This window comes from Netta rufina, assembly GCF_964035555.1.
Source record: "Netta rufina genome assembly, chromosome: 2".
Taxonomy (NCBI): domain Eukaryota; kingdom Metazoa; phylum Chordata; class Aves; order Anseriformes; family Anatidae; genus Netta; species Netta rufina.
Genome location: NC_140124.1, coordinates 61,956,732 through 61,980,863, shown reverse-complemented (window position 1 = coordinate 61,980,863; position 24,132 = coordinate 61,956,732). Strand labels below are relative to the sequence as shown.

The 24,132-nt window shown below is 41.3% G+C and overlaps 1 protein-coding gene across 1 annotated transcript in view; it reads right to left on the bottom strand.

Moving 5' to 3' along the window:
• Positions 1-24,132, bottom strand: part of BMPER (BMP binding endothelial regulator) — a gene marked incomplete at both ends in the record, with an annotated part of 153,117 nt that overhangs the window by 3,918 nt on the left and 125,067 nt on the right. Inside the window, one exon of the mRNA XM_084281363.1 lies at positions 2,398-2,528. Coding sequence (XP_084137489.1) covers positions 2,398-2,528 — 131 coding nt within the window. The remainder of the gene's footprint in view (positions 1-2,397; positions 2,529-24,132) is intronic.

Genomic DNA, 24,132 nt, shown 5'->3' with positions numbered 1-24,132 from the left:
GCCCAAGGCCTGTCACCATCCTCAGTTTACTTAATCACACTTTTAAAATTGCTTCCTTATGATTTTTTGGGGCTTTAAATGTATATATATATATTTTATATCTCCTTTTCAAAACCTCTTCCTTCCATTTCTATCCCTTCTATTCCCTCTCCATCATATTCTCTTACTTCTTCATTCCTTCTCCCTGACACTCCTGTTTTTGTTTGTTTGCTTTGTTAATACATCATATTTTTCCTATGTCTGTCCTAACAAGTCTCACTCCTCATGCAAACTTGAATTCCTTTCCAAACCCTATCAGTTCCCATTCAGATCTCACCAATCATCCCTAGCCCTTTTCCATACTCATTAGCTTCTTCTCTTCACCCCTCCTGTTAAATGATACTCCCTTTACTGAGACAGCCTCAAAGGACAGCAAGCCTTGTGCTGTAGTATTTCACAGAGGACTTAGAGGAGGATATGTTGCTGCACTGAGGAGGGAGGAAGAGCATGTAGGGAACAGGACATATAATTCAGCTTTCTGAACATCCTGTTTGGCTGGCTGTCCAGACAACACAAGCTTTCTAAAGATTATAAAAATGAGTTAAGTGTACAGCAGTCAGGGTAGAAGAGCTGGCAACCACACAAGATCTGGTTTTATAACACACAAAAGAATAATTAAAACCTGACTATACTAATAAGTATACTCCATTTCCATCAGAACACAGCTCTTCCAAGTATCCCACCAGCTATGAAATGTCAAACAGGAAATGAAAGTCACAGAACGCTAGAGTTTTATTACAGATATATTGTTTCATACACAGAAACTTTTATCCATAATTAGGACACAATAATTGTAACTATGAGTTTGGGGAAGAAAAAAGTAAGTTAAAGAATAAAATCTTGGTGCAGGCCACTGGTAACATATGGACGCATTTTACAGATGCAGTGGATGCACTTTAATGCTTACCGTACAACTCACTATAGAAGATCGTGCTACTTATTTAACACTGTATGCTAAAGTAAGTGTTTTGAGGGTACTTGACCACATAGAGTTTATCTATATTTTCTGCTTAACAAGATTTCCCCTTCCCCTCTAGAAGTCTGAACTGAGGTTAAAAAACTCAGGTGGATTTAAGAACTTCTTTCATTAGCTTTAATGGAATACGTGTGTTTAAATTCCTTCATAATGTTCACTCAAGGACTTTTTTTGCCTTAGAAAATGTTCTTGCCCTTGGTAAAATGACAGAAAAAATGTGAATAGAAGCCTCAATTAGTGAACTCGTGATATGCCAACAGTTGTATAAACTCCTTAAGGCAAGTACTGGAGTTTTTATTCATTTTACGGCATCTTGCATAGTGGGGTCTTGGTCTGCAGAGCTTTGGTCAAAAAAAAAAAAAAAGTCAGGTTGCTTATTTCAGTTTCCACATGGATCTGCTACTGGATCGATAGATTAAAATTGTATATGTTATTAGTGCTGAGACCACATCCTTGAACAGTGCTTTCACTTACTGACACCCTGTTTGGATTGTTCTGTTCCTTCATAAGAAAAAATAAGCCTTCTGGGAACAGTCAATCAAATGTAATTTGCTCTGTCACTCACCCATTCCTGCTATTGTGCCTACAACAGAAAAGGAAATTGAAGTTGAGAGAGTAGACCCTGAGCCACACACAATCACCAAAATAGACCACAGAGCAATAGCTCTTTGACCAGCACCGAGTATCTTTGTCTCGTTTCTTTCCAACTGCTGTCAATGGCTTTACATAAATCTGAATACATTTCCAGGCAAACCGAGGCCATTATAGAGTGTCCTAAATTAATGAGACCATCATCAGGGGAAATATTAATCTGTAATATTGCATTTTACTTCAAGTGACTATGACCACAGGCCACCGCTTCTCATGGAAGCAATTACTCACAATTACTTGCAATTAATGCAGTCCTAATCACATGCAGAATTCGGTCCAAGTGCCAGACTTAATGCATGTCTGCATTTTGATATTACCATTAAAGACATTCTTTCTTCTTCCCTTGTTGAACCTTCTGCAATCATATATATATTTTGTCTCAGGAAATACAGCTGTGCTTTAACAGGACGTCAAAGGAGTTTAAACATTATCTGCAATCATATGTGGACATATTCTGAAAGAAAAAAGCATGCACTTCTTCCAGAAAGTACATAAAATTATGCTAGCTAACATTAGAAGTGGCAAGTTTTGTAACTAAATAAACATCTGCAGTATTTGATGATTCAGAATTGTTCCTGGTAAGGTCCCTCTCCATACCTCAGCACATAACTTCACTGATGATGTAACTCCAGTTCTAGCCAGGTCATTTCTGATCGTCCTCCACCAGTAAAAGGATAAGAGCCTATTAACCTAAGCACTGGGTTACAAAGATGCCATCCCAAAATTCTTACCTGCACAGTGCTGCTCAGGTACCCACTGGACTTTCAACCCTTCTCGCTGACAGGCTCGAGCATAGGCCAGGAATGACTCGCAATAGCAGTTTTTATGAACTGGACACTCGCACATGTCTGTCACACAGGACCTGCAGAACAAAGCCCCGGAACAAATAAGCAAGGAAAGATTTAGCAATTATCTCACCAAGGTTTGGAATCATTTATTCTCCAGTCACACAGAGTGTGATGTCACAGAAAACTAAGCAACAAGAAACTTAAAGATTTGCTTTTCTGCTGCCAAATGTAACTTCATGTCTCTTTTTTGATGTGCTGTTCTAATGCAGAGAAGGCTTAAGAGCAACAAGGAGAGAACCACATGGGAACAGGGATGTGAGAATAAGAACCAAGAAATGCCAGGCAGAGAGGACCAAGACCACAGTGGTAGGAAGCAAACTCCAAAATGATTTGCACCAACACAAGATAAAGGCTTCTTTCCCATTACTGGAAAGTTGTAATGTAATAATACTATTAATAACAAAGCAGCAGTGTTAAATGGGTGACTTCTGCAGGAAATGAGCACATGTCCTTCAATGCAAGGAATGAGAACTTCTCTCCAGGTCACCTCCAGCTTCCCCCCACTTTGAAGGCCCCAAAGCAGCTATATGTCTGTTTTCTCATCAGCAACACTGCTAAATGCACAACTAAATGGAGACAGGCTGATGCAGCATAGCTGAGCAGTTCTTATGCTAGGAAACCCCCCAGGCACTTGTTAATAGCACCATCTTCCATTGCATAAGATGGAATCACCACAAAACATGTCAGGGAGCAAAGCTACTAACATGGCCCTAAGAAAAACTGCTACTGCGTTTGTCACCACTATATTTCAAGTTAGCTAATCCAAAATATGTGCCCATTTGGCACAGATCTAAAATACAACTGGCAAGAGACAGCAGATTTGCAGTTGACAGTTTCTGCATATGCAAAATGCTTAAACGCTTCTGCAAACACAGAAATGCAAATTAAGAATTGCCAAGTATCTGCTGCTCCAAGTGGAGGGAGGGACAAGGTGTGAGGAAGACACACAGCCCGTGTGAGGAAGACACAGTCAGGGCCTCCGTTCTTCTGCTTTCCAGGGACTGTTCCATGCATGGACTGTGGGGGTCAATGGGCAAGAGCACCTTGCACCCTAGGGTCCTCTAGGGTGCCTGAGAGATCAAGGCAACACTTGTGAGAGGCACAAGTTCTCCAGAAGGACTAAAGTCACAGATGAACTCTCCATATTAACTGCTCTTGCTGTGGATCAAAAATTCAACTGTCTTTAGGAAAAAGATGGATATGGGCTTCCTTTTCCAGAAACCTTCCCCATAGCTAGTGTCTGGAAAAGGAACAAGCATCTCAGCAAATTAATCTGGAGCCCTAATGCCTGTAGGATGCTTTGGAGTCACTGGGAGATCTATTCAAAACTAGGTGAGAGGATTAATGGACCATCAAACATGGACAAACTTGTTTCTGCCTTCTGCCAACAACACACCTTTAAGAGGAATATTTTCCCTTGTCAGAGTTACTGGCTGATTCAGTGACCTTTTATATGGTTGTGCCTGACAGTTCTGCTTAACATTTCCATCAGTGTTTATTTATTTTTACTGTCAGTGAATCCTCATCGTGAAATTACCTAAAAAGTCAATGTGACAAATAAGCAACATAAGTGCTAATGTAAAAAGGTTACCTGTCCTGCATTTATCAATATATACATAATATGCATAAACAGAATTGCTTTGGATCAAATATATATAAAATGTTCACATTTACAGACCAGTGGTTTTCATCTGAAATAACTTTAGTTTCCAGGGGCAGTGTAGCTTCACTTTAGTTCTGTGGTGGGGTCCCTTTACATCCTTTCCAGTAACAGATGTTGCTGCTTGGGTATAACAGCTGATAGGCTGTAAGGAACATATCAGCACTATATCTTTGGCCTTGTTTGACATTGTTAGCTGATAAAAGACCTTGTGTAAGCACAAAGGGTAACCTTTTTACATGACACACTAAATAAGTTCACACTGTTTCCTTTGGCCTAAATGTGCCTGTGATCTCCTGCTAGCATTCTGTTCTGCCCATAGCAGGAACCACTTCATATCCCCAATGCCATTTGGAATATGTATTTCTCTTTTTACAGGGAAATAGGTGCTTGTTTGCTACTGCAGCAGATTATTATCACAAAGAAGGTCTGTAACTATCTCCACAGATAAAGTCAGTAATCAAAATACCATTCCATCATCTCATCATTTCTGTGCTAGCTAGTAGTGTTTTACTGCTCCCCACTAAGATTTACTTTCAATGCCAAAGGTGCTTAGGGATGCTTGCCAGTGCCAGGTTGGTTATGTGTTCACTGACTTCCTGCCTTAGAAATTATAAAACCCTAAGCCTGAGGTACTTCTGCTTTTGAAGCATAACTGCACTTCTTAGCATTACTCAGAGGGGGATGCCACCGTCTGCAGTGACAGCTAACTCAGGTGCTTGCATCAGGTCAGGAAATCTCAAGGCTCTCCATCAATCACTCAGTCTTTCTAATTAATACCACATTTATGGTACTCTTCATGACCAAGCCCGGGCATGGTTTTGTGGATTAGGGAGGCGAGGGCAGTGTTCCCAGCCTGCAGGATGGCAGCAGGGCAAGCACACTGTTTGAGTTTAGCTGCTATACGCATGTGCTAGATGATGCTACACCATTAGCCCTTGGCATTGGAATGGCTGTAGGCATCCAGGCAGGCTCCAGAATGAAATGTGCAGTTTGGCTGGGATCAGCATTATTTGCTACGGTGTTCAGCATGTGTGTTCACTAAGGAAGGTAGCATGCCACATTCAAAACAAACAATACTCTGATTCATTACACACCTAATTGCTTGTGTAATTTTTATTTTCCTGAAGTGTTTTATCCTGGTGACAGCTGCTGGCTCACTCCCTAGGCTTGGCTGAGGACCAGTCATCAAACTGCAGATGTTCTATTAATGAATTACAATTTCTAATTATTTTTAAGCTTAAATAATTATGAAAGAAGATAGTAAAGGAAACTATATGCACAACTGCCAAGCCCAGTCAATCGAAATAAAACCTTTTTATTCCTTGTGAAATTTCTTAGTGGCAAGTTTAAGGCATTAATAGTAATATTAATATTATTTGTAGTTAGATGGATTGGTAGTTGGGTAGGAAGGAAGGGGTCTTTTTATATCACTTCTCAAATTAGCAGGGAGCAAGTATGTGGTCTGTTTGATAGCCAACAGAGTCATTGCTTCCCTTCAGTGCACCCTGCGGGAAACTGTGCCAAGTCACCATGACAGTCAAAGGGCAGTTCTGGGAAAGGACCCCCCTTTTGCTACGGAGTGGCTACTGAGGGAGTGTTGGCACTGTCCCATGGGCAAACTTTGGCACTGGTTCTGTAATTCTTTTTCCAACTATGAATCCTTTTTGTATTTAATTATATTTCTCAGAGTTATTGTTACAGTTATATTAGAGAGTCATTAGGGGATGCTTCATTATATAAATTTACAATCCTATTCTTTTGTGCAGTCCTCACCAATTCCCCTTTCAAAAATCTTCAGTATACCTATGGCTTTTTTTCACCTTCCCCAGTGACTGACACAATTCAAGCTTCTTTTTTAGATTCTGCAACTCTAACTGCATGTATGCAGAGGCTTTGGGCTTATCTGTACTCTAAACTGACCGGTCAAACAACATAAAAATACTCGTTTACAAAATTGTTGGAGTTACGTCAACAATGAAGCCATACTGTGAAGTTACCATACTGCCCACTGAAGGAGACTTTAGGCCTTCTGGGGTATTGTGATTTTTCCAAGAACAAAACATTTGCTTTAAGTGAACTAAAAGTGAGAATACATTCCAGAAACTTAAGCATCAAACCATTAGAGTCATATAGAAAGAATCCCACAGGAAGACCACAGTGGAAGTCACTGATAAAATTAAGCTGTTTTACCTACTATGGAAATACATCCAGAATACTTGAATCAGCCTTAATTCTGCCCATAGTGGAATCATATCAAAATGCAATGATGTTGTGGTCCAAAATAAATTTATTTTAAGGACATATTTAGATTTCTAAAAAAATATTTGTCTGTGCTGGTGTCCTATTGTTTCCTCATCTTAAATAGTAGAGAAAATCTTATCACCACCAAATGTAAGGAAATGGCTCCCAGAATCATATTTTCGGAACAGGACAGCATGATGCTTAAAAAAGACAGGAATTTTGATCTTAGGCAAACTGACATAATTATTTATGCATATACATAATTTTTAAGTCCTCTTACTCAAATCACACACACTTGTCTAACAGTGAAATAACCCCAGAGTCCATCCGAGGAAGGTCCAAGGGGACAGTGAGAAATGTTGTTTCTCTCTATTACTCATCCTTTAAACTCAGTCACAGCTTCCCAGATCCCTACTCTCTTGCTGACATGCTCTTTTAAAAAGACACCTTACCAATGACCAGTGTAATATGTACATATACATACCTACATGTGGAACAAAGCAGACTTTTGCTATTCAGCCATTTTCTCTGCATAGTATTTGAGATAAATAATGCAGCTCATATGCTGTTCTCCCAGAGAAAGATGTACAGTGCAGAGAGACATGTGGACACTTAAGAACACAATGAATAAGAGGCTTTGAACCTGTTCCTATTCAGCTAGGGAAGAAGTACTGTTCTTCCTGTGAGCCCCCCTTCTCAAAAACACTTTATTTGGAGTCCAAGCTCCAATGTTGGCCTAATTTAGCACCAGTTGTGAACCCCAGCTCCAAATAAGTACCCGAGCACAGCCGAACCTCTCAATCCTCCACTGGCACTAAGTGCCTCGCTGTGATTCCTTTTGATGCTGCCTGTGCTGCCTGCAGGGTATGTGTTAGAGATGGTGCTAATTGGTTGTGTATAATCACAAACTGTTGCAGAGGGAAATCCATGAAAGTGAAGGCATCCGGCAGCTGGGGGACACACCCTTGAAGGAGACACACATACGCACACTGCTTCCACAACTTCAAAGTGAACTGGATGAGTATGCTCCTTCAGCAACAGCCCTTTTTCACATTAAACCATGGAAAGTCTCCAAGTCTCACAAAGGGCAAAGAATTGAGTCCTGTGCTACATGTTCTGTGAAAAAAGGAGGAAAGATCAGCAGTGAATCCCACAGCTTCAGTCTGTGCCACGTGGAACTGAAATTGCAGATGTTCAGTGTCACTTCCTAAACATCATCAGTCCCTCCTTTCACTTTGCAGTGCACACAAATCCAAACAGTCATATCAGGAAGGACTGTGCCTTTTTGCATTATATACATATGAAACCTAATTTCTCAACAGGAATGGGGGCACTTTTCAGACCTTTTGGTACTTCCAGGAAGTGGCTTTCTGCAGACAGAAAACACTAACATCCTCCCCTTCACCATTACACCACTAGGTCTCAGAAGACTTTATAGAAGCTCTTGGAGTTGGTGCATCACCATCCCCATTTTACATACGTGAAAATTCAGACATCAGTCCATGTAAGGGCTTGTCCTCCATACTGGGCATAAGCTGTATGCTTACAAACTCCATTGACTGAAGGGTCATTGGCCTAGGGAGAAGCATTAATCTCCAGTCCCACCAACTTGTGAGACAGACTCATCATGAGAACTTACCAGTATGCCACATCGGAGTTTTGGTACAATGTTGGCCTATTTTAGCACCGGTTATGAAAATAGCCAAAATCTACACAACAGTGAGGCTGGGTTCCTATAACCACACTGAAGTACTCACAATTGAGCAGCAAAACTCAGGATTCATTTTTCCTGATCCAAAATTAGACCTCCATTTTCCTCTTTCATAGGAAAAATAAAAACCAATGGCTTCCGTCAGTAGCTCTATTATTAGAATAAAGTTCTTATGGGCTGTTTTACCTATAAAGTTTCAAGGAGTTGCCATTATTTATGGCCCCCACCAGAGAACTTATTTTACAAGGTAAGAAAATGAGAAGATGAGCCATGCTCCAATATATAATGCAAAGGCTCATGCTGTTCCTGTTGTAAACTGTATTTTGTCTGTATGTGCATGTCTAATCTTACTGAAGTATTGAAGCTTGTTATTTACAGCTGGAGTCTTTTTATGGCCGAGAGGCTTGAGATCAGAGCCTTGAGATCATTCTCGCTTTCTCCAGAATTTACTAATTTTAATACAGAAGCAGCAAATAACTCATGAGGGAGGTAATTTTGGAGGCTGCAGAAATACAAAAGTCTTTACATCAATTGAGCATTCATTCAAAGTATTTGCCTGGGGGACAGACTGTTTCATGCAGCAAAGGCAGTCATTTTCATAAAGCATTTCTTCCAAGACCAGATAAGTATACCTGCACCCTCCATGCATTTCCTACACATTAGAACAACGGTAACATTTCCTTAAATTGAGGATCTATTAAAGGCATCCATAACAATGTTAACAACACTCCATCACATTGTTTCTGGTAAGATCTGGATCAAAAAACTCTAAAAACCTGGGAGCAGAGAAAGAACTCACAGCACATCTTCTGTGAGCAGTGCAGAGCAAATCTACCGCAGGTATATACTTTCCATAGGGAAATCTAATTCCTATAAATAGATTATTGGCTTGAGAATGCTTGAGAGTATCACAGTTATTTTCGGTTGGTTTCTGAGGAGGAGTTTGCAACATTTGAATCATGTGTTCGAATTTCATCCCAGTTCCTGATTTTTGTGCAAATTCGAGTCAACCATGGATGGTATTGCCATGAGGAGGCCAGCAGAAAAAAAAATAAAATGGTAAAACACACATCTCCACAAAAGGGATAGAGCTATATGCGGTTTAAGGTTTCTTGGGCACAGCAGTCACTTTACACTCACACCGAAGAGTCCTAATTTAACTGCCTACCATTGTTCCTGCTCCAGAGATAGACTTGGCACTCAGAGTCAATTAAACAGAATTACACAAGATATTCACATCCATCCCTGCCATGCCAAGGCACCCTTCCAAAAGATATTTAGAGGAGTTCAGTCAACTTGGGAAAAGGATGTTTTAAATGAAAGTGATAATTATTGTTGGTAATTTCCAACATAGCACAGACAGACAGTAATTCAAATTTGATTTCTTTGCATATCCAGCTCCTATAAAAGTAGTCAGAACCCATGCTTTCTTCAAAAAGTGTAAGCAAAAATGATATTTTCCAGTGACACTGAATAAGTGAAGGTACATGCAGACTTCTGAAAAAGCATACTGTGCTGCACAATATCACCATAAGCCTGTACCACATGCTGCTAAAAGTATTATCCAAAAGCCTTTGGAAAATGCCAAAAAGAGTGTTCTATGTGTATTTTTAACCTTTATAAAAAAAAGAGTATACTGTGCCAGATTTGCATTTTATTGCCTTAACCAACATTACCCACAAGAATATGGTAAAATGAACAATGAAAACATTCTGGAACATTTTCTAAAACTGTATCAAATTAAAGTTCTCAAGACAGCACTACTCTGACATCATATTTATAATCTTCCCTGACTATGTAGTAGCAGTGGTAAAGCCATTTAAAAGGAGAGAAGGGGGAAGAACCAAATAAAGAGCAAAACAGAAAAGCAACCTTCCCTACTTCTTTCTTCGTATTTCCCCCAATGTCTCAAATAGGCTTTTTCTATCTTGTGCTTGGACCTTACAGGCATCTGTGGGTTTAAATGTTCTTTCTGGTCCTAAGAATGGAAAGGATGGCTAAAATCCCTCCATGGGGAAATAGCTGAGCCATGACTGAGGAAGACAATGAAGTCCCATGCTGGGCTCCAAGAAGCATCTGGTATGACTCAGAATATTTCCTAGAGCTGAAGGTTACAATGCAGTTGAGCAGCTGACTTGCCACCTTTACTGGGAGTGGATTTTTGCTAAAAATCTCTGGCAGAATAGAGAAATGCCATCCGCACAGAGCCCTGGAAGAGCTGACCCCTTGTACTCTCACTCTTTCAGAAAGTGGGAAAAGGTTTTCCCCTGCTATTCTGTTTCAGTTTTGCTGGGGCATGCAAAGTGTAACTTTTAAAGTCATGACATTCGAAAGAAATAGTTGTATGTATGAGAACTCAACCACTTTGGTTTGAGTCTGAGTTCACACATAGCACATACCTCAAAGTGAAACTGTTAAAAACAACTTCCCTGTGCACACAGGATTAGCATTTTGCATCCAGAATTACTGGAACAAAGAAGACACACAGCATTTCAAGTATGTGCCCAATACCACACTGAAACATGCCTGTCAATAATTGCCTTCTTTTACTTGCTTACTCAAGCAGTATGCATGCAAGTTGTTCCACTTTTTTTTTTTTTTTTGGTGGGATTACTGAAAAAAAAAAAAAAAAGCAAAGCAAACAAACATACAAACAAAAACATTTGGCTGCCTGTATGTTGTATGCTCTATAGCTTATATATCTGGTTGGAAAAAACAAGGACCATAATAACTGCTGTAGAACAGACAGTTTCCAAAATAATTATTAAGAGGCAAAATGCAATAAAAAAGTTTGGACCAACAAAAAGATACAGATGCATAGTTAGAAGTATCACCTGGAACATGACACTGGAGGTTCAAAAACTGGAACCTGGTTTCTGAGGACACGTATTTCTTCAGTTTATATCCACAGTCATACACTTGCAAATGTGCATCACATAACTAGTAAAAAATATGCTACCCAATACAGCAGATCATGCATTTGTTGAAAGCTGTCTCGCAACCAGTCTTGGTGCCCTGAGTGCTTAATATTCAGAAAGAAAGTCACCTCCTAGGGGATTTTCTAACAAAAATCCCATCTTTCACAGTCCCAGTGACCTAAGGACTGCAGCCTATTTGCTCGTCACTGATTCCCTATGGCTGTGGCTGTAAACACTGCTGCAGTGTTTGGGCCACACTGACCTACTTTCTGCACCCAGAACCCCATCGTCTCTCCTCAGAACCCACAACCTAGACAAATCCCCAAATTTCACAATCTTCTATTTTGGATTTCTTAAACCAATGAGATTCCTTATTATTTATCGTGTTCTGAAATAACACATCAGTATTCAAGCTACTTCAACTGACCACTGGCATTTCAGATGTGTAATCAAGTCTTTCTTATGAGAGGAAAAGATAGGGACAATGTCTTAGTGGACCTTCTGAATATCCATACTAATACATTTACACTTCTGTTTTTCTCACTCTGTGAGAAACCTGCCTAGCCTAGCACTTACACTGCTAATGTGAATTTGCCTTGCAACTGAGTTAATCCATGAGGGAATTTGCAGTGTCCTTTGGCATAGCTACCACAGAAAATGCACCTTATTTTGCACCTTTTGCATTATATAATTGACATAAAATTTTATCTTTTTCTCTGTGCCTAGACTCTATTTTTAAAGAAGATTCCACCTAGTTTCTAGTTCTTCAAGCAGAGAGTGAACTGTCATACCTTACCTACAGAGAGAAAACAACAGTCATTGCAACCCAGGAAAAAAAAAAAAAAAAAAGCTTTAATATTTAAATTCATAGCATTCAAGTGGTTCTTTCAATCAGCAGTTTAATTTTGTTTTTTATATTTACAGTGCAAATGAACATGGCAAATTAATCTAATATGACTGCAAAAACTTTCACTGTAGTAGACAGAGAGCCCATTAGTGTATTCTGTGTGACAGTCCTCATCCAAGAAAAGCCAGAGTTGTCAGGAGTTTATAAACATCCTAGATAGAACCTCAAAAATTATTGAAAGATTTTAAAGTCATTACCTTAGAGAAACACAAACCATCTACATATTGCCATAGTCATGAAATAGCCATATAAAATACCACAAGATTTAAATCTTCTAAAATAAAAAGCAAGGCATCTCCTACTCTCTAACAACTAAATATATTGCGGTTCTGCTACGCTATCTATCATAAAAATATGCCATATCCAATAACGAGCACAATGAGAACACGACACAGGAAATATTTCCAAAGTGTAAATGTAAACTGAAGTTATCTTCAGCTTTTGATGATGATTCCCTGTATATATATCCAAGGAGGCCTTGTGATATAATAACAAACAGGCTGGCTAGTTTTGAAACTCTCATTCTTAAACTCTGCAGAGCCCACTCTGTGGCTTCACCCGTATGAAATTAACTTTGATCAAGCATATTTTTCCTCTAGGTGGCTGCAGAGCATTTAAAAAGTTGCTGGCTCCAGATGGAATATGAGAGAGAGTAAGGGAAAGAGTAGACAGGAGATCGTTACTTAGAAAACAGCCTCCCTCCTCATCTTGCTTCCTTTACAAAGCAGAAGCCAAAATCCTATTTCAGCAAAGTTAGATTTACCATGAGCATGTCACACTACCACCATGTCACGCACACTCATTTCATTTAATCTCAGAAGTTTCACTCTTTGCTCATCATCAAAGATAATGGGCTAGAAAGAGGACTTGCAAAAAGTGGCACAAGGGCCAACTTACCTGAATTGAAACATTCAAAAAACACTCTCTTCCCAGTTTTATGACTTCCTGTGTGGTCTTGGCCCAGACCCATAGGAAGATGTAGGCACATTAAAGTATGATTTAGGCAGAGTTCATATACCTGAATCTAAAGCTGTGGTCCTGGCTTGGTTGCCCTGACCCTGTCAATGCATCCTGGCAATGCTGGAGACTTAGTACCTCCTTTTACATTTCTTCAGACACATCTGCTTTTACTCCACATGTTTCCAAGGCTGCATGGTCATTGGCAGGGATAAGCTCAACCGGCATCTCGACCATGAGGGCCTCTCACCCACAGAGCCAGGCTGTCTTGAAAGAGTGGCAGTGCTGTCATGGTTTTGTTCCAGTTTCAACAGAGCAGAGAGTGAGCGTAACAGCTTGACAGTGGCCCAGCACTCAGCCAGGAGTAAGGGAGCTGGCTTCTAATCTCTGATCTATGGTCAGTTTTGGCTTAGTCTGCACTTCACATAAAGAAAGCTTTAGATAAGCGATGCTCTGTGTGCTACAGCAGTTCTTTAACCTTAGCGCAAGATCTCAACTGTAAAACACCATACAGAGCCTGAAAATACTGTGCTTGAAATGCTGGCTCCGGTGAAATCAATGGTAATTTTCCTACTGACAACACAGAAGCCAAGAATCAGAACCATCATCAGCTTTTCTTGCTGTACTTCAAGGCTTTGAAGGATCCAGACGCTTTCAGGGCATGGTTATACATTAAATTCAATCTTCCTGAATTAAAATGCTATGAATTAAAGTTTCCTGTACTAGACATAGTGACTCCACAACATATTGGCCTTGCCCAGGAGCCACAGGAACCCACAAGGATATTATAAAGTCAGAATGACCTAATTCTGGGTGAGGTGGAATGAGATGATGCAAGGACACAGAGCCAAGGTTTGTTCTCCTTCATGACAAACTTACCTTTCAGTGTGTTGGCTCAGGCACAGTACTTTACTCGGCTAAATACAAAGAGAGCTCTGATGCGAATCATCAGTCTTTAAAGTGAAATGTTGGCCATGACCATGAGCAAATCCTCCCTATCACAAAACGATCACAACCTCATTAGGTCCACACTTCTGAGTTATTTTTCTGCTACTCTCTTGGTGATGCCCAGTGGTGAAGGTAACATGCTAAGATTACTTCTGGGGTTTGTCTTGTATAAAAAGTCCTAAGCATCTGAATTTGACTTTGCTTCTTTTTGTTGGCTAAGTGGAGTCTCTACCAAGCAGATTTGTGCCTGGTGTTAGCCACTGTGAGGATGTTGCCTGATGGAGCCATAAAGCAATTCATTCTCTCTCCATCACTTTTCACTCCATAAAATCTTCCCTGGCCTCCCCATAGAAACAGCAGAAAGATCTCAGAGCAGTACCAGTTTGTTATGAAGCTTGCTGTCAAACTTGGCAGTGGTTGCAAGCTACTCTCAACCTTTCTCACCAGTGAGGTTTGTGGGTAGAAATTGTCAGCACAGGCAACTCCTGTCAGAAACAGGCTACTTCCCTGTTTCTGACTTTCCACCGTCAGAAACAGGGAAGCAGCTCAGCTTGGCAAAGCAGCCAGTGCAGCATCTCTCCTAAAGAAGCTCAGCTGACAGCAGAGGGAAATCCGAGAAGGTAATAAGGAAGAAAAAGCTGTTGCTGGAGGTTACACAGGCTTCATAGTTATGTTCTCCATGGGTCCTTGGGAACCGCAAGGTTTAGAGTCCATACTTCTGGGAGGCCACAGATTTCTTCCCTTTGAGGTGAGCATGTGGCACCCACTTGGTAGATTTTCTGCTCCCATGGATCTTTCCACAGGTGGGGAGCCTGAGGGCCCGTATGAAAGCATGAGCGGATTAGCTCTGTCAAAACAAAGATCCTGTTTTTGTGCCAGTAAGGAAAAAAGGAGGGAGCAGGGAAAGCATAAAATAGAGTGTATGATATATAGAAGGAAAATTGGTTTTTAATAGAATCTTTTCAAAGTTTTCCATTAAGCTTTGGTCGCTTGCAGTACAAGTTTTGGAATGCAACTCCCTCATCCCCTCAGGATGGTCTGCATTTTATTACGTTAGTAAGGAAGCCCAGCTTATTCCTAGCAGAGCTACTGTATGAAACATTTCAATCTCAAGCCAAAGTGGCAGGAGTAAAAAACCCTCCTGCCTGATTGATTTTCAGCCACTATTCTGGTGCCAGTAATTTAACGCAATTTTTATCATGTGTAGAAGAAACTTTTATTACCAAGCAATGAGTAAATCAAACAGAATCACATCGTAATGAACAAGATGATATGCACCCAAATGTTACCCATATGATCACTAGATTTCAGCTGAGATACTTAACCAGAATGAGCAAAGGAATATATCAGAGGAAGGGAGGAGGCACTGGTTATGAATCAGGGGAGATGAACTGAGCAATGAGAAGACACTAGAAACTCATCCTTCCCTCCCACCTTCCTTCCTTTCCTTCTTCCATCTCCCATTTCAGTAATGCAGGCCATATGACTATTAGGAATAGCTGCATTGAAAGAAGAGGAATAACAGCAATACCAGTAGTCCAGGAGAAAACAAAAAAGATGGGGCAGTACCGTAAGTCTGTCCCCTGGGAGCATGCAAAGATGTGGAAGATGCTATTACACATATCAATAGCAACTCTTACAGTTCAGAGACATTAGAGAGACAGAATGAAAGCTGTACCTACCAAAATGAAACCATAAAAAGGACGAGGCACTTTGGTAGGATCATAGGAGTCTACAGAAATGTATATATTTATACCTATGTCATATCAGTCTGTGTATAAAAAGTAGCTGTGGTCTCCAGAGATGCCATTTAGGAGATTTAATCAGCATTGGCAAATTGTTACACACTTAAAAATCAGGGAAAATGACCATCTTTAAGACACAATTAGCCTTACAATGTAGCAAGTCTTGTCTTCACCAGGTGTCTCATCTTCCGACTTACCCTTCCTGGGTAAAGACTGCACCTACTGCTTTGATTCATGGTAAATTCTGTAGAAAGTGCTACTCTCTGAAGTTATTTGTCTGGATGCAAACTTTGAGCCTCTGCTTTCCCAGAGTCTCTCCCAGAGATATGTGGCCAGGGCTCATTCCTCTGAGATGCAACATGGTGGTTCTTGAACATGTTGCCCAGAGAGAACTATTTTTCAAATAATTCAGAAAAAACTCTCCAGAGTGTATATACAGATTTGATCCTGTTTTAGTCCTAGGTCAGTAATGCAACAGGCTGTCTATTGGACTTCAGGTTAAACAAGGTCTTGTTTACTCAGTCACCCTTGTGTTGCATTTAATATCTTGCCATTTGCTAAAATTATAACACAACAAGATGATCATAAATTTTAACACTGTCTTTCTCGCCAAATAGATTAATGAAATCATATAGCATCTCCATGGAGATTTGTGCATCTTCAGCACACTCCATGTGGATATCAACTGTTGTCGGACTATACGTCTCTCCACTTACAAGTAAAGAATAGCACTATTTATGCATTAAGAATTTCTTCATATCTTAAGATCTACTTACAGAGATTATCCTGTTGTGAATGTCAAGCCCAGTGGTTCTTAGCGATCCCTTTATGCAACAGTAGCAGCAGCCACGGAAAGAAAGAATCAGGAGGCAACAAAGTCCTTGATCCCATCTGGGCAAAGAGTACAAAGGGAATCATCATGTCTGCATGAAGAGAGTGATGGTGATGGAATATTAACAGAAGAGGCAGAATCCCTGGAGTCAAACACTGTGGGAATGAGTAAAAGCCACAGAAGGAAATGGAGGCTAAAGAGAAAGGCACACAGTAAATATCTGCAGATGCTGTCATTTGCAACAAGGGCTGAACCAACAAGGACATAGTCACACGCTCACATAGCACCTACTAGCTTTGGGGGGAAAAAAAAGGGAAAAAAAAAAAAAAAAAAAACAGCCTCACCAGTGAAGGAATATTCTTTTTAAGATCAAAAGTCAAGCAGCAATAAAATCCGTGTCAAAAAACACAGACAGAGGAGGTTGTGCATACTCACTTTTGAACATCTGCACAGAGAAGCCACTTAAGTAACCATGCAACAGCATGGAAGAAACATCTGCAGTGTGTAGACCACCAGCTGTGCAGTAATAATACTTTGAATATCCAGAGTGCCTTTCATCTGAATACTGCAAAGCATTTTCCAAACAAATTAAGCTTCACAACACCACTGTGAGCTTCTTATTTAATGGTAGGATTATTTCATCCTGCACCAAAATGCCATTGCCGCCAGAATGAAAACTAACACCTGTTTATCATCTCACAGAAATGTTGTACAATTTGCATGACGGGATGTGACAAAAAGGCTGTAGTTAACTTAAAGTGCAGGAAGACTTGAGGTGGTCAAAATTAAATGTTAGGAAAACGAAAACAGAGTATCACCCCCTTTTACTTTTTATGCAAAATGTCACATTAAGTTTTATGCCCACATGCTGTTACTTTTTGGTCTTTATTTCACATTAGGAAAAGAATACTTCCTTGGGTATATACTTGTAGGGGTGTCTACAGATGTGCTCAGAAGTACAGAACATACCTTTCCTGGTTGTGTACACTCAATAAAATGTACTGCAGTGCATTGCAAATAGCTTTCCTTTGTACTCCTTCAGATCTGTTTTTATAAGGCATCCTGATGATTATACTAGAGCACTGCCTCCTAGGCAACATGCCATCTAGTAAGTCCTAAAACAATTTCTTGCCGTGTGTACTATCAGCTCCACAGGGTACTCCATGTAAGCAGTTCTGTCCTGATTCTGCTAGGTTTGTGCAATCTGACTGTACATTCCTCAAGAACAAGGAGAAAGGCTGGAGAACATGATACTTGCAGATAGGAAATATTACAGACAACCCATTATCATTTCCTCTCTTTTCTTAATATGATCACTTTTCAATCCAATGGAAATGTTAGTGGAAGAAGTAGTTTGATGGGTAAGTTATAGCAGCAAAGAAGACTACTTTATTATCCAATGAAGTTTTCTACTGACAGAACAATGTATAATTGTTCTATATGGGAGAAACCATTCCAAAATTCTTTAAAAATAAAGGGATATACATCTTTAAAATGAAAACTTTTTTGAGGGTATCAATGAGATTCTTACCATGTTTGACACTAACACCCTAAGATGTTAACATGTGAGGAAGGCTTTTTGATGCCACTGTTAAATAAAAATTGTAGCTTGGACTTGCAGATGGCTAACTGAATTTTTAAGACATTGTTAATGATATTTGGATATTAAGCAAAAAGCTCTAGCTTCAGCTAAGGGGGTATATTGTAAACATTTCCACATTGATCATCTCTGAGTTGGTCCCAGCTGGGCATGTGGTGGTTAACCTCAGACCAACTTTTCCCTTCTTCTAAGAAGTTCGTTATAAGAGGACACTGCCTGGCTTGAGAAAAGAAGGTTCTTTCATGATTAAAATTTTCCAGAAACACTTTGTGTTGGTACAACTCTGTCCCAGGGTAAAACTTTTTGTCTATAATGCCAGGTAAGGTTGGCCAGCACCAGCTGCTTTTGACGTCTCATCCCACACGACCAGCTCTGAAAAAGTTCTCTCATACTCACATACTGACTTGTCTCCAAAAAGAGCTGTTTCTTTTCTCCATGGATGTAACTGAACACCTGTGCCAAATTACTCACTATCCCGCCAGGACTGACTACTTCATTTTAAATAAACCATAAAATGGCATGAATTACTTGGGGAGAATAAAATGTTCCCTTTCAGTCTATAAGTTCGTTATTTTTTCTCTTGTATGCTGCTTTTATGTTTGTTTCAGATATGATTTTCCTTAGCCAAATTTCAAAATAGCGAATAGGAAGAGTAAGTCTTACAAAAATAAACTATATCCTTTTCAGTTCTATCATACATAGGATAAGCAGTTATCTACTTTTTGATACATGATCTCAACCTGTTCACAGCCTCACCGACTCAGAACAGCACTGAAGAACTAGAGACTTTGAAAGGTTTCTGTCCCTTGGAATATTAACATTTCTTACCAACATTCACTTCCATTTTGTTTTTTTTTTTCTGAGACCATAACATTCAAATTATATTTTGTGTTTCAGTTTGGATAAACCTCAGAAAAAAGCTGAAACCTAAGTCACACACCAGCTCTAACTCACCAGCTGAAATGATAGCATAGCATTGTTTCCACAAGACAAGGAGAACCAAAATCTTCAATACCAGACCCTACATCTGTTCCAATTTAGTAACAAACTAAACTCATTCTCCATCCCCCATAAGCACATCCGCACATACACACAATGGAACACTCAATTTTAAGGACATTTGCCTCTGGATCTGGATCCATGTTGGGCCACTGCTAGTTTCCAGACACAATCATAAATCAGTCCAGTTTCACTAGAAAGAAAGGAGATTCACAGAGAGCTCCAGGCAAAGATCTCTACCCAACTTTCCTAGCCCAAAATCTGGCTCTGCAGCAATACATTATATTTGTTTTCAGCAGTGAAATAATGCTGCATACATCCATAGTCTCACCAGGGACAATTTATGAGATCGTACCCCCTAACCCTCCTCCATCTGGTCCTTCACTGAGCTATATATCTTCAGAAACAGCTTTAAAACCATGTATTTTCCTAACTCTGCTTTGAACCCCTTGGTTTAGAAATACAGTAGCAAGAACATGAATTGCTGGGAAGGGCAGCAAGGCTGAGTCTCTGCTCCAGGGACACTGGAGACCATGAGTCTGATGGACCTCATTACCAGACTCAGTCCTTTGACCCCCAGGCTCCGAAAGTGCTCTTCTCCCTTCTCTTTCCATTCAAATAGAGTCTGAAATTTAAGGAAAATAGAAATACATTGCTAACACACTCCAAAGACTGAAAATCATGAAGTGGGGAGGTGGCTGGTCACCCATTTACACATCTGTTTTGCACTGTGAACTATGTGAGGGTAATAGCCAACCCACTTATTGTTTTTAATGCAAATCAGAAGCTGCAGTGTTATCAAATAGTCCTGTATGCCTGAGATAAGCACATGAGCTCCAGAAGCATTTTATTTTGCCATGGTCCATTTTCAGACTTCATTTCACACTCAAGTACGTGGGCAATTTACAGAATCACAGAATTTCTAGGTTGGAAGAGACCTCAAGATCATCGAGTCCTACCTAACACTAACAATCCCCACTAAACCATATCCCTAAGCTCTACATCTAAACGTCTTTTAAAGACTTTCAGGGATGGTGACTCCACCACTTCCCTGGGCAGCCTGTTCCAATGTCTAACAACCCTTTCAGTAAAGAAGTTCTTCCTAACATCTAACCTAAAACTCCCCTGGTACAACTTAAGCCCATTCCCCCTCATCCTGTCACCAGGCACGTGGGAGAACAGACCAACCCCCACCTCGCTACAGCCTCCTTTAAGGTACCTGTAGAGAGCAATAAGGTTGCCCCTGAGCCTCCTTTTCTCCAGGCTGAACAAGCCCAGCTCCCTCAGCCGCTCCTCGTAGGACTTGTTCTCCAGGCCCCGCACCAGCTTCGTCGCCCTTCTCTGGACCCGCTCAAGCACCTCGATGTCCTTCTTGTAGCGAGGGGCCCAAAACTGAACACAGTACTCAAGGTGCGGCCTCACCAGAGCCAAGTACAGAGGGGACGATCACCTCCCTAGCCCTGCTGGTCACACTGTTTCTTATGCAAGCCAGGATGCTGTTGGCCTTCTTGTCCACCTGAGCACACTGCTGGCTCATATTCAGCCGACTATCAACCATCACTCCCAGGTCCTTCTCTGCCTGGCAGCTCTCCAACCACTCATCTCCCAGCCTGTAGCTCTGCTTGGGGTTATCGCATCCCAGGTGGAGGACCCGGCACTTGGCCTTGTTGAACTTCATGCAGTTGGCCTCAGCCCATCGGTGCAGCCTATCCAGATCCTCCTACAGAGCCTTCCTACCCTCAAGCAGAGGGTGACAGCTTGGTGTCATCTGCAAACTTACTGAGGGTGCACTCAATGCCCTCGTCCAGATCATTGATGAAGATGTTAAAGAGGACCGGCCCCAGCACCGAGCCCTGGAGGACGCCACTAGTGACTGGCCTCCAACTGGACTTGACTCCATTTACCATGACTCTTTGGGCCCGGCTATCCAGCCAGTTTCTAACCCAACGAAGCGTGCGCCAGTCCAAGCCAAGAGCAGCCAGTTTTTTGAGGAGAATGCTGTGGGAGACGGTGTCAAAAGCCTTGCTGAAGTCAAGGTAGACCACATCCACAGCCTTTCCCTCGTCCATCCAGTGCGTCACTTTGTCATAGAAGGAGATCAGGTTCGTCAAGCAGGACCTGCCTTTCATAAACCCATGCTGACTGGGCCTGATGGCCTGCTTGCCCTGCAAGTGCTGCGTGATGACTCTCGGGAGGATCTGCTCCATGAGCTTCCCTGGCACTGAGGTCAAACTGACAGGCCTGTAGTTTCCTGGGTCTGCCCTCTGGCCCTTCTTGTAGATGGGCATCACATTTGCTAGCCGCCAGTCAACTGGGACCTCCCCCGATAGCCAGGACTGCTGATAAATGATGGTAAGCGGCTTGGCCAGCTCCTCTGCCAGTTCTCTCAGTACCCTTGGGTGGATCCCATCCGGCCCCATCAACTTGTGCACATCCAAGTGCTGTACCAGGTCACCAACCAGTTCTTCGTGGATAGTGAGGGCCACATCCTGCTCCCTATCCCCTTCCACCAGCTCAGGGTACTGGGTATCCAGAGAACAACCGGTATTGCCGCTAAAGACTGAGGCTAAGAAGGCATTAAGCACCTCCACCTTATCCTCATCTCTTGTAACTAAGTTTCCCCCCGCATCCAGTAAAGGATGGAGATTCTCCTTAGTCCTCCTTTTTGTGTTGATGTATTTATAGAAACATTTTTTGTTATCTTTAACGGCAGTAGACAGATTGAGCTCCAGATGAGCTTTGGCCTTTCTAATTTTGTCCCTGCACAGCCTCGCAACATCCTTATAGTCCTCCCTAGTGGCCTGTCCACTTTTCCAAAGATTATAAACCCTCTTTTTTCTCCTAAGCTCAAGCCACAATTCTCCGTTGAGCCAGGCTGGTCTTCTTCCCCACCAGCTTGTCTTTGGGCATGTGGGGACAGACCGTTCCTGCGCCATTAAGATTTCCCTCTTGAAGAGCGCCCAGCCTTCCTGGACTCCTCTGCCCTTCAGAACCGCCTCCCAAGGGACTCTACCAACCAGTCCAGTCCTTCTCTGTTTGTGAAGAGAAGGTCTAGCGGGGTGCCACCCCTGGTAGGCTCACTAACCAGCTTTTAGAGTCCCAAAAGTCAATGCACAGTATAAGTCAATGCAGTGTAAAATTTTTTTATAGACCCAAGAGTAACTACATTCACATGCTAATACATGAATGCTGTTTAAAGTCAAAGTAGCTTGAAATCCCATTTTCCCTTGTATGTTTCCTTCTAAGCCTGTCCAGTTTGTATACTTTTAACCTTGTGAAATATCCTAAATATCATATTTATGAGGCACTGGCAAGTTGAGATCCTTGGCATTAAAATCTCTTATTTAACAAGAAGTAATGTATTTACCACAGAGTATTGACAATCATCCCACTGGACAGGTGGGGAAAGATTCCCAGAATCTTTATGTATCTTCTGCTGAGGATGCTGCTTGGTTAGCTGCAAATTGCTTATGTAAATGTTGAATAACGGAGGGAAGTCACCATCTCACTTAAATACAACTTGTATACTGCTCACTGAATGGAAACAGCTTTCCACCCCAGGCTCAGCTCAAACCAGAGGCAGTTGTAAAATTATTTGCATTGGTGATCACACCTCACATCTGTGGAGATGGAAGAGAGAAATGGCGCCAAGCCTTCATTTTGTTCTTCACAAGCTGAAGGCAATGGGGCAGATCAAACCTAGGAAGCCCTACCTTCCACTCAGGAACTGGGTATGGGAAGGCACAGGAATGGTGACAATGTGGGGAAATGATTTCTCCCACATTACATGCAAGTCATTTCTTCAGCAGGGGGAGGATCGGCTCTGTCCCCATCTTCCTTCCTTCCCATCATTCTGCCTTGCAAGGCACTTCATTACTACAGAGCATACACATTGGACTGTCTCTGTGTGATAGGCAGAGCCTCCCTTTATTTTTTGTTTTTACTTGCAGTGCATTCCTGGGGATGAACAAAATGTACAGATCACACCCTGTGACCACAGAGTGATATCTAAATCATTTTTCTGGGATGCACGTGCTTCCTAGGGTTTCCTCTGATGCTGCCTGAAGCACCGCAGACATGTGCTATCCATCCTCTCCAAATCCCAGCCCTCCGCAAGTGCATGCCTAACACACAGCCTTATCCATCTGACTTCCAAGAGCAGCGGGGAACATACGTAGCAGTGGAAGATGTCCCTGACTCGTCACTATCATCACATTGCTTGTCCAGTATTTTCCAGATTTTCTAGACATGGACTGTCCTGGCCCAAGGTCTTGGCTACATTATTTCAGATTAATCAGGGCTTAGCTATCCAGGTCAAAAGTGGGGTCATGAGGGGTAACATTCAAAATGGAGAGTTTGTCTTGACAACAGAAGAAACAAGTGCTGCCCCATGTTTTAATCTGAAATAACACAGCACCAGATTTTTACAAATTTATTGGAAAACTGTTAAACTGACTAGACACCATCAGTCGTGATGACAATCCCAGCATGTATTTTCTTTTTCCTGTTTTCTGTGCAATAAAGAGACCCAGAGAGGTTTTCCCATTTGTAAAACAAATGAAGAAATGTGAGGTTAAAGGCTGAAAAAAAGAGCTTGGCTAGGAGCAATTCTTCTTTACTGTTATAATTGTCTAAGATTATTGTTATTATTATTGTATCATCAAAAGAAATAGCTCTATTGTTTTATGCAGCAGAAGTTGCAGGCCCTGTGATTCATTTCATGCAGTTGTACTGTACTCTACGCTAGGCTTAAAACACACTTCTCTCTTAATCCTGAAAAGATGTGTGAACCTGCACATACAACTTCCTGGGGTGGCCTCAAGCGAATCATCTCACCTGGAGTGACACAGACGAAAATTTTACCATTAAAGTCTGACCCTGAGCTGATGTAAAGGGCAGGAGAGCTGTATAGAAATTGCCAGACCACAGGCTTGTACTGAGAGTATGAAGATAGAGCCCTTCTTTCATTCCCTGAAGCCAGTAACAACTGGCATTATGTGGTCCTTGCTCTCTTCTCACGTACTGCAACACAAAGGAACAATCCATATTAAGACATCCATTTAAAAGCAAAAGTAAAAATAAATTTCTCCATCGAGA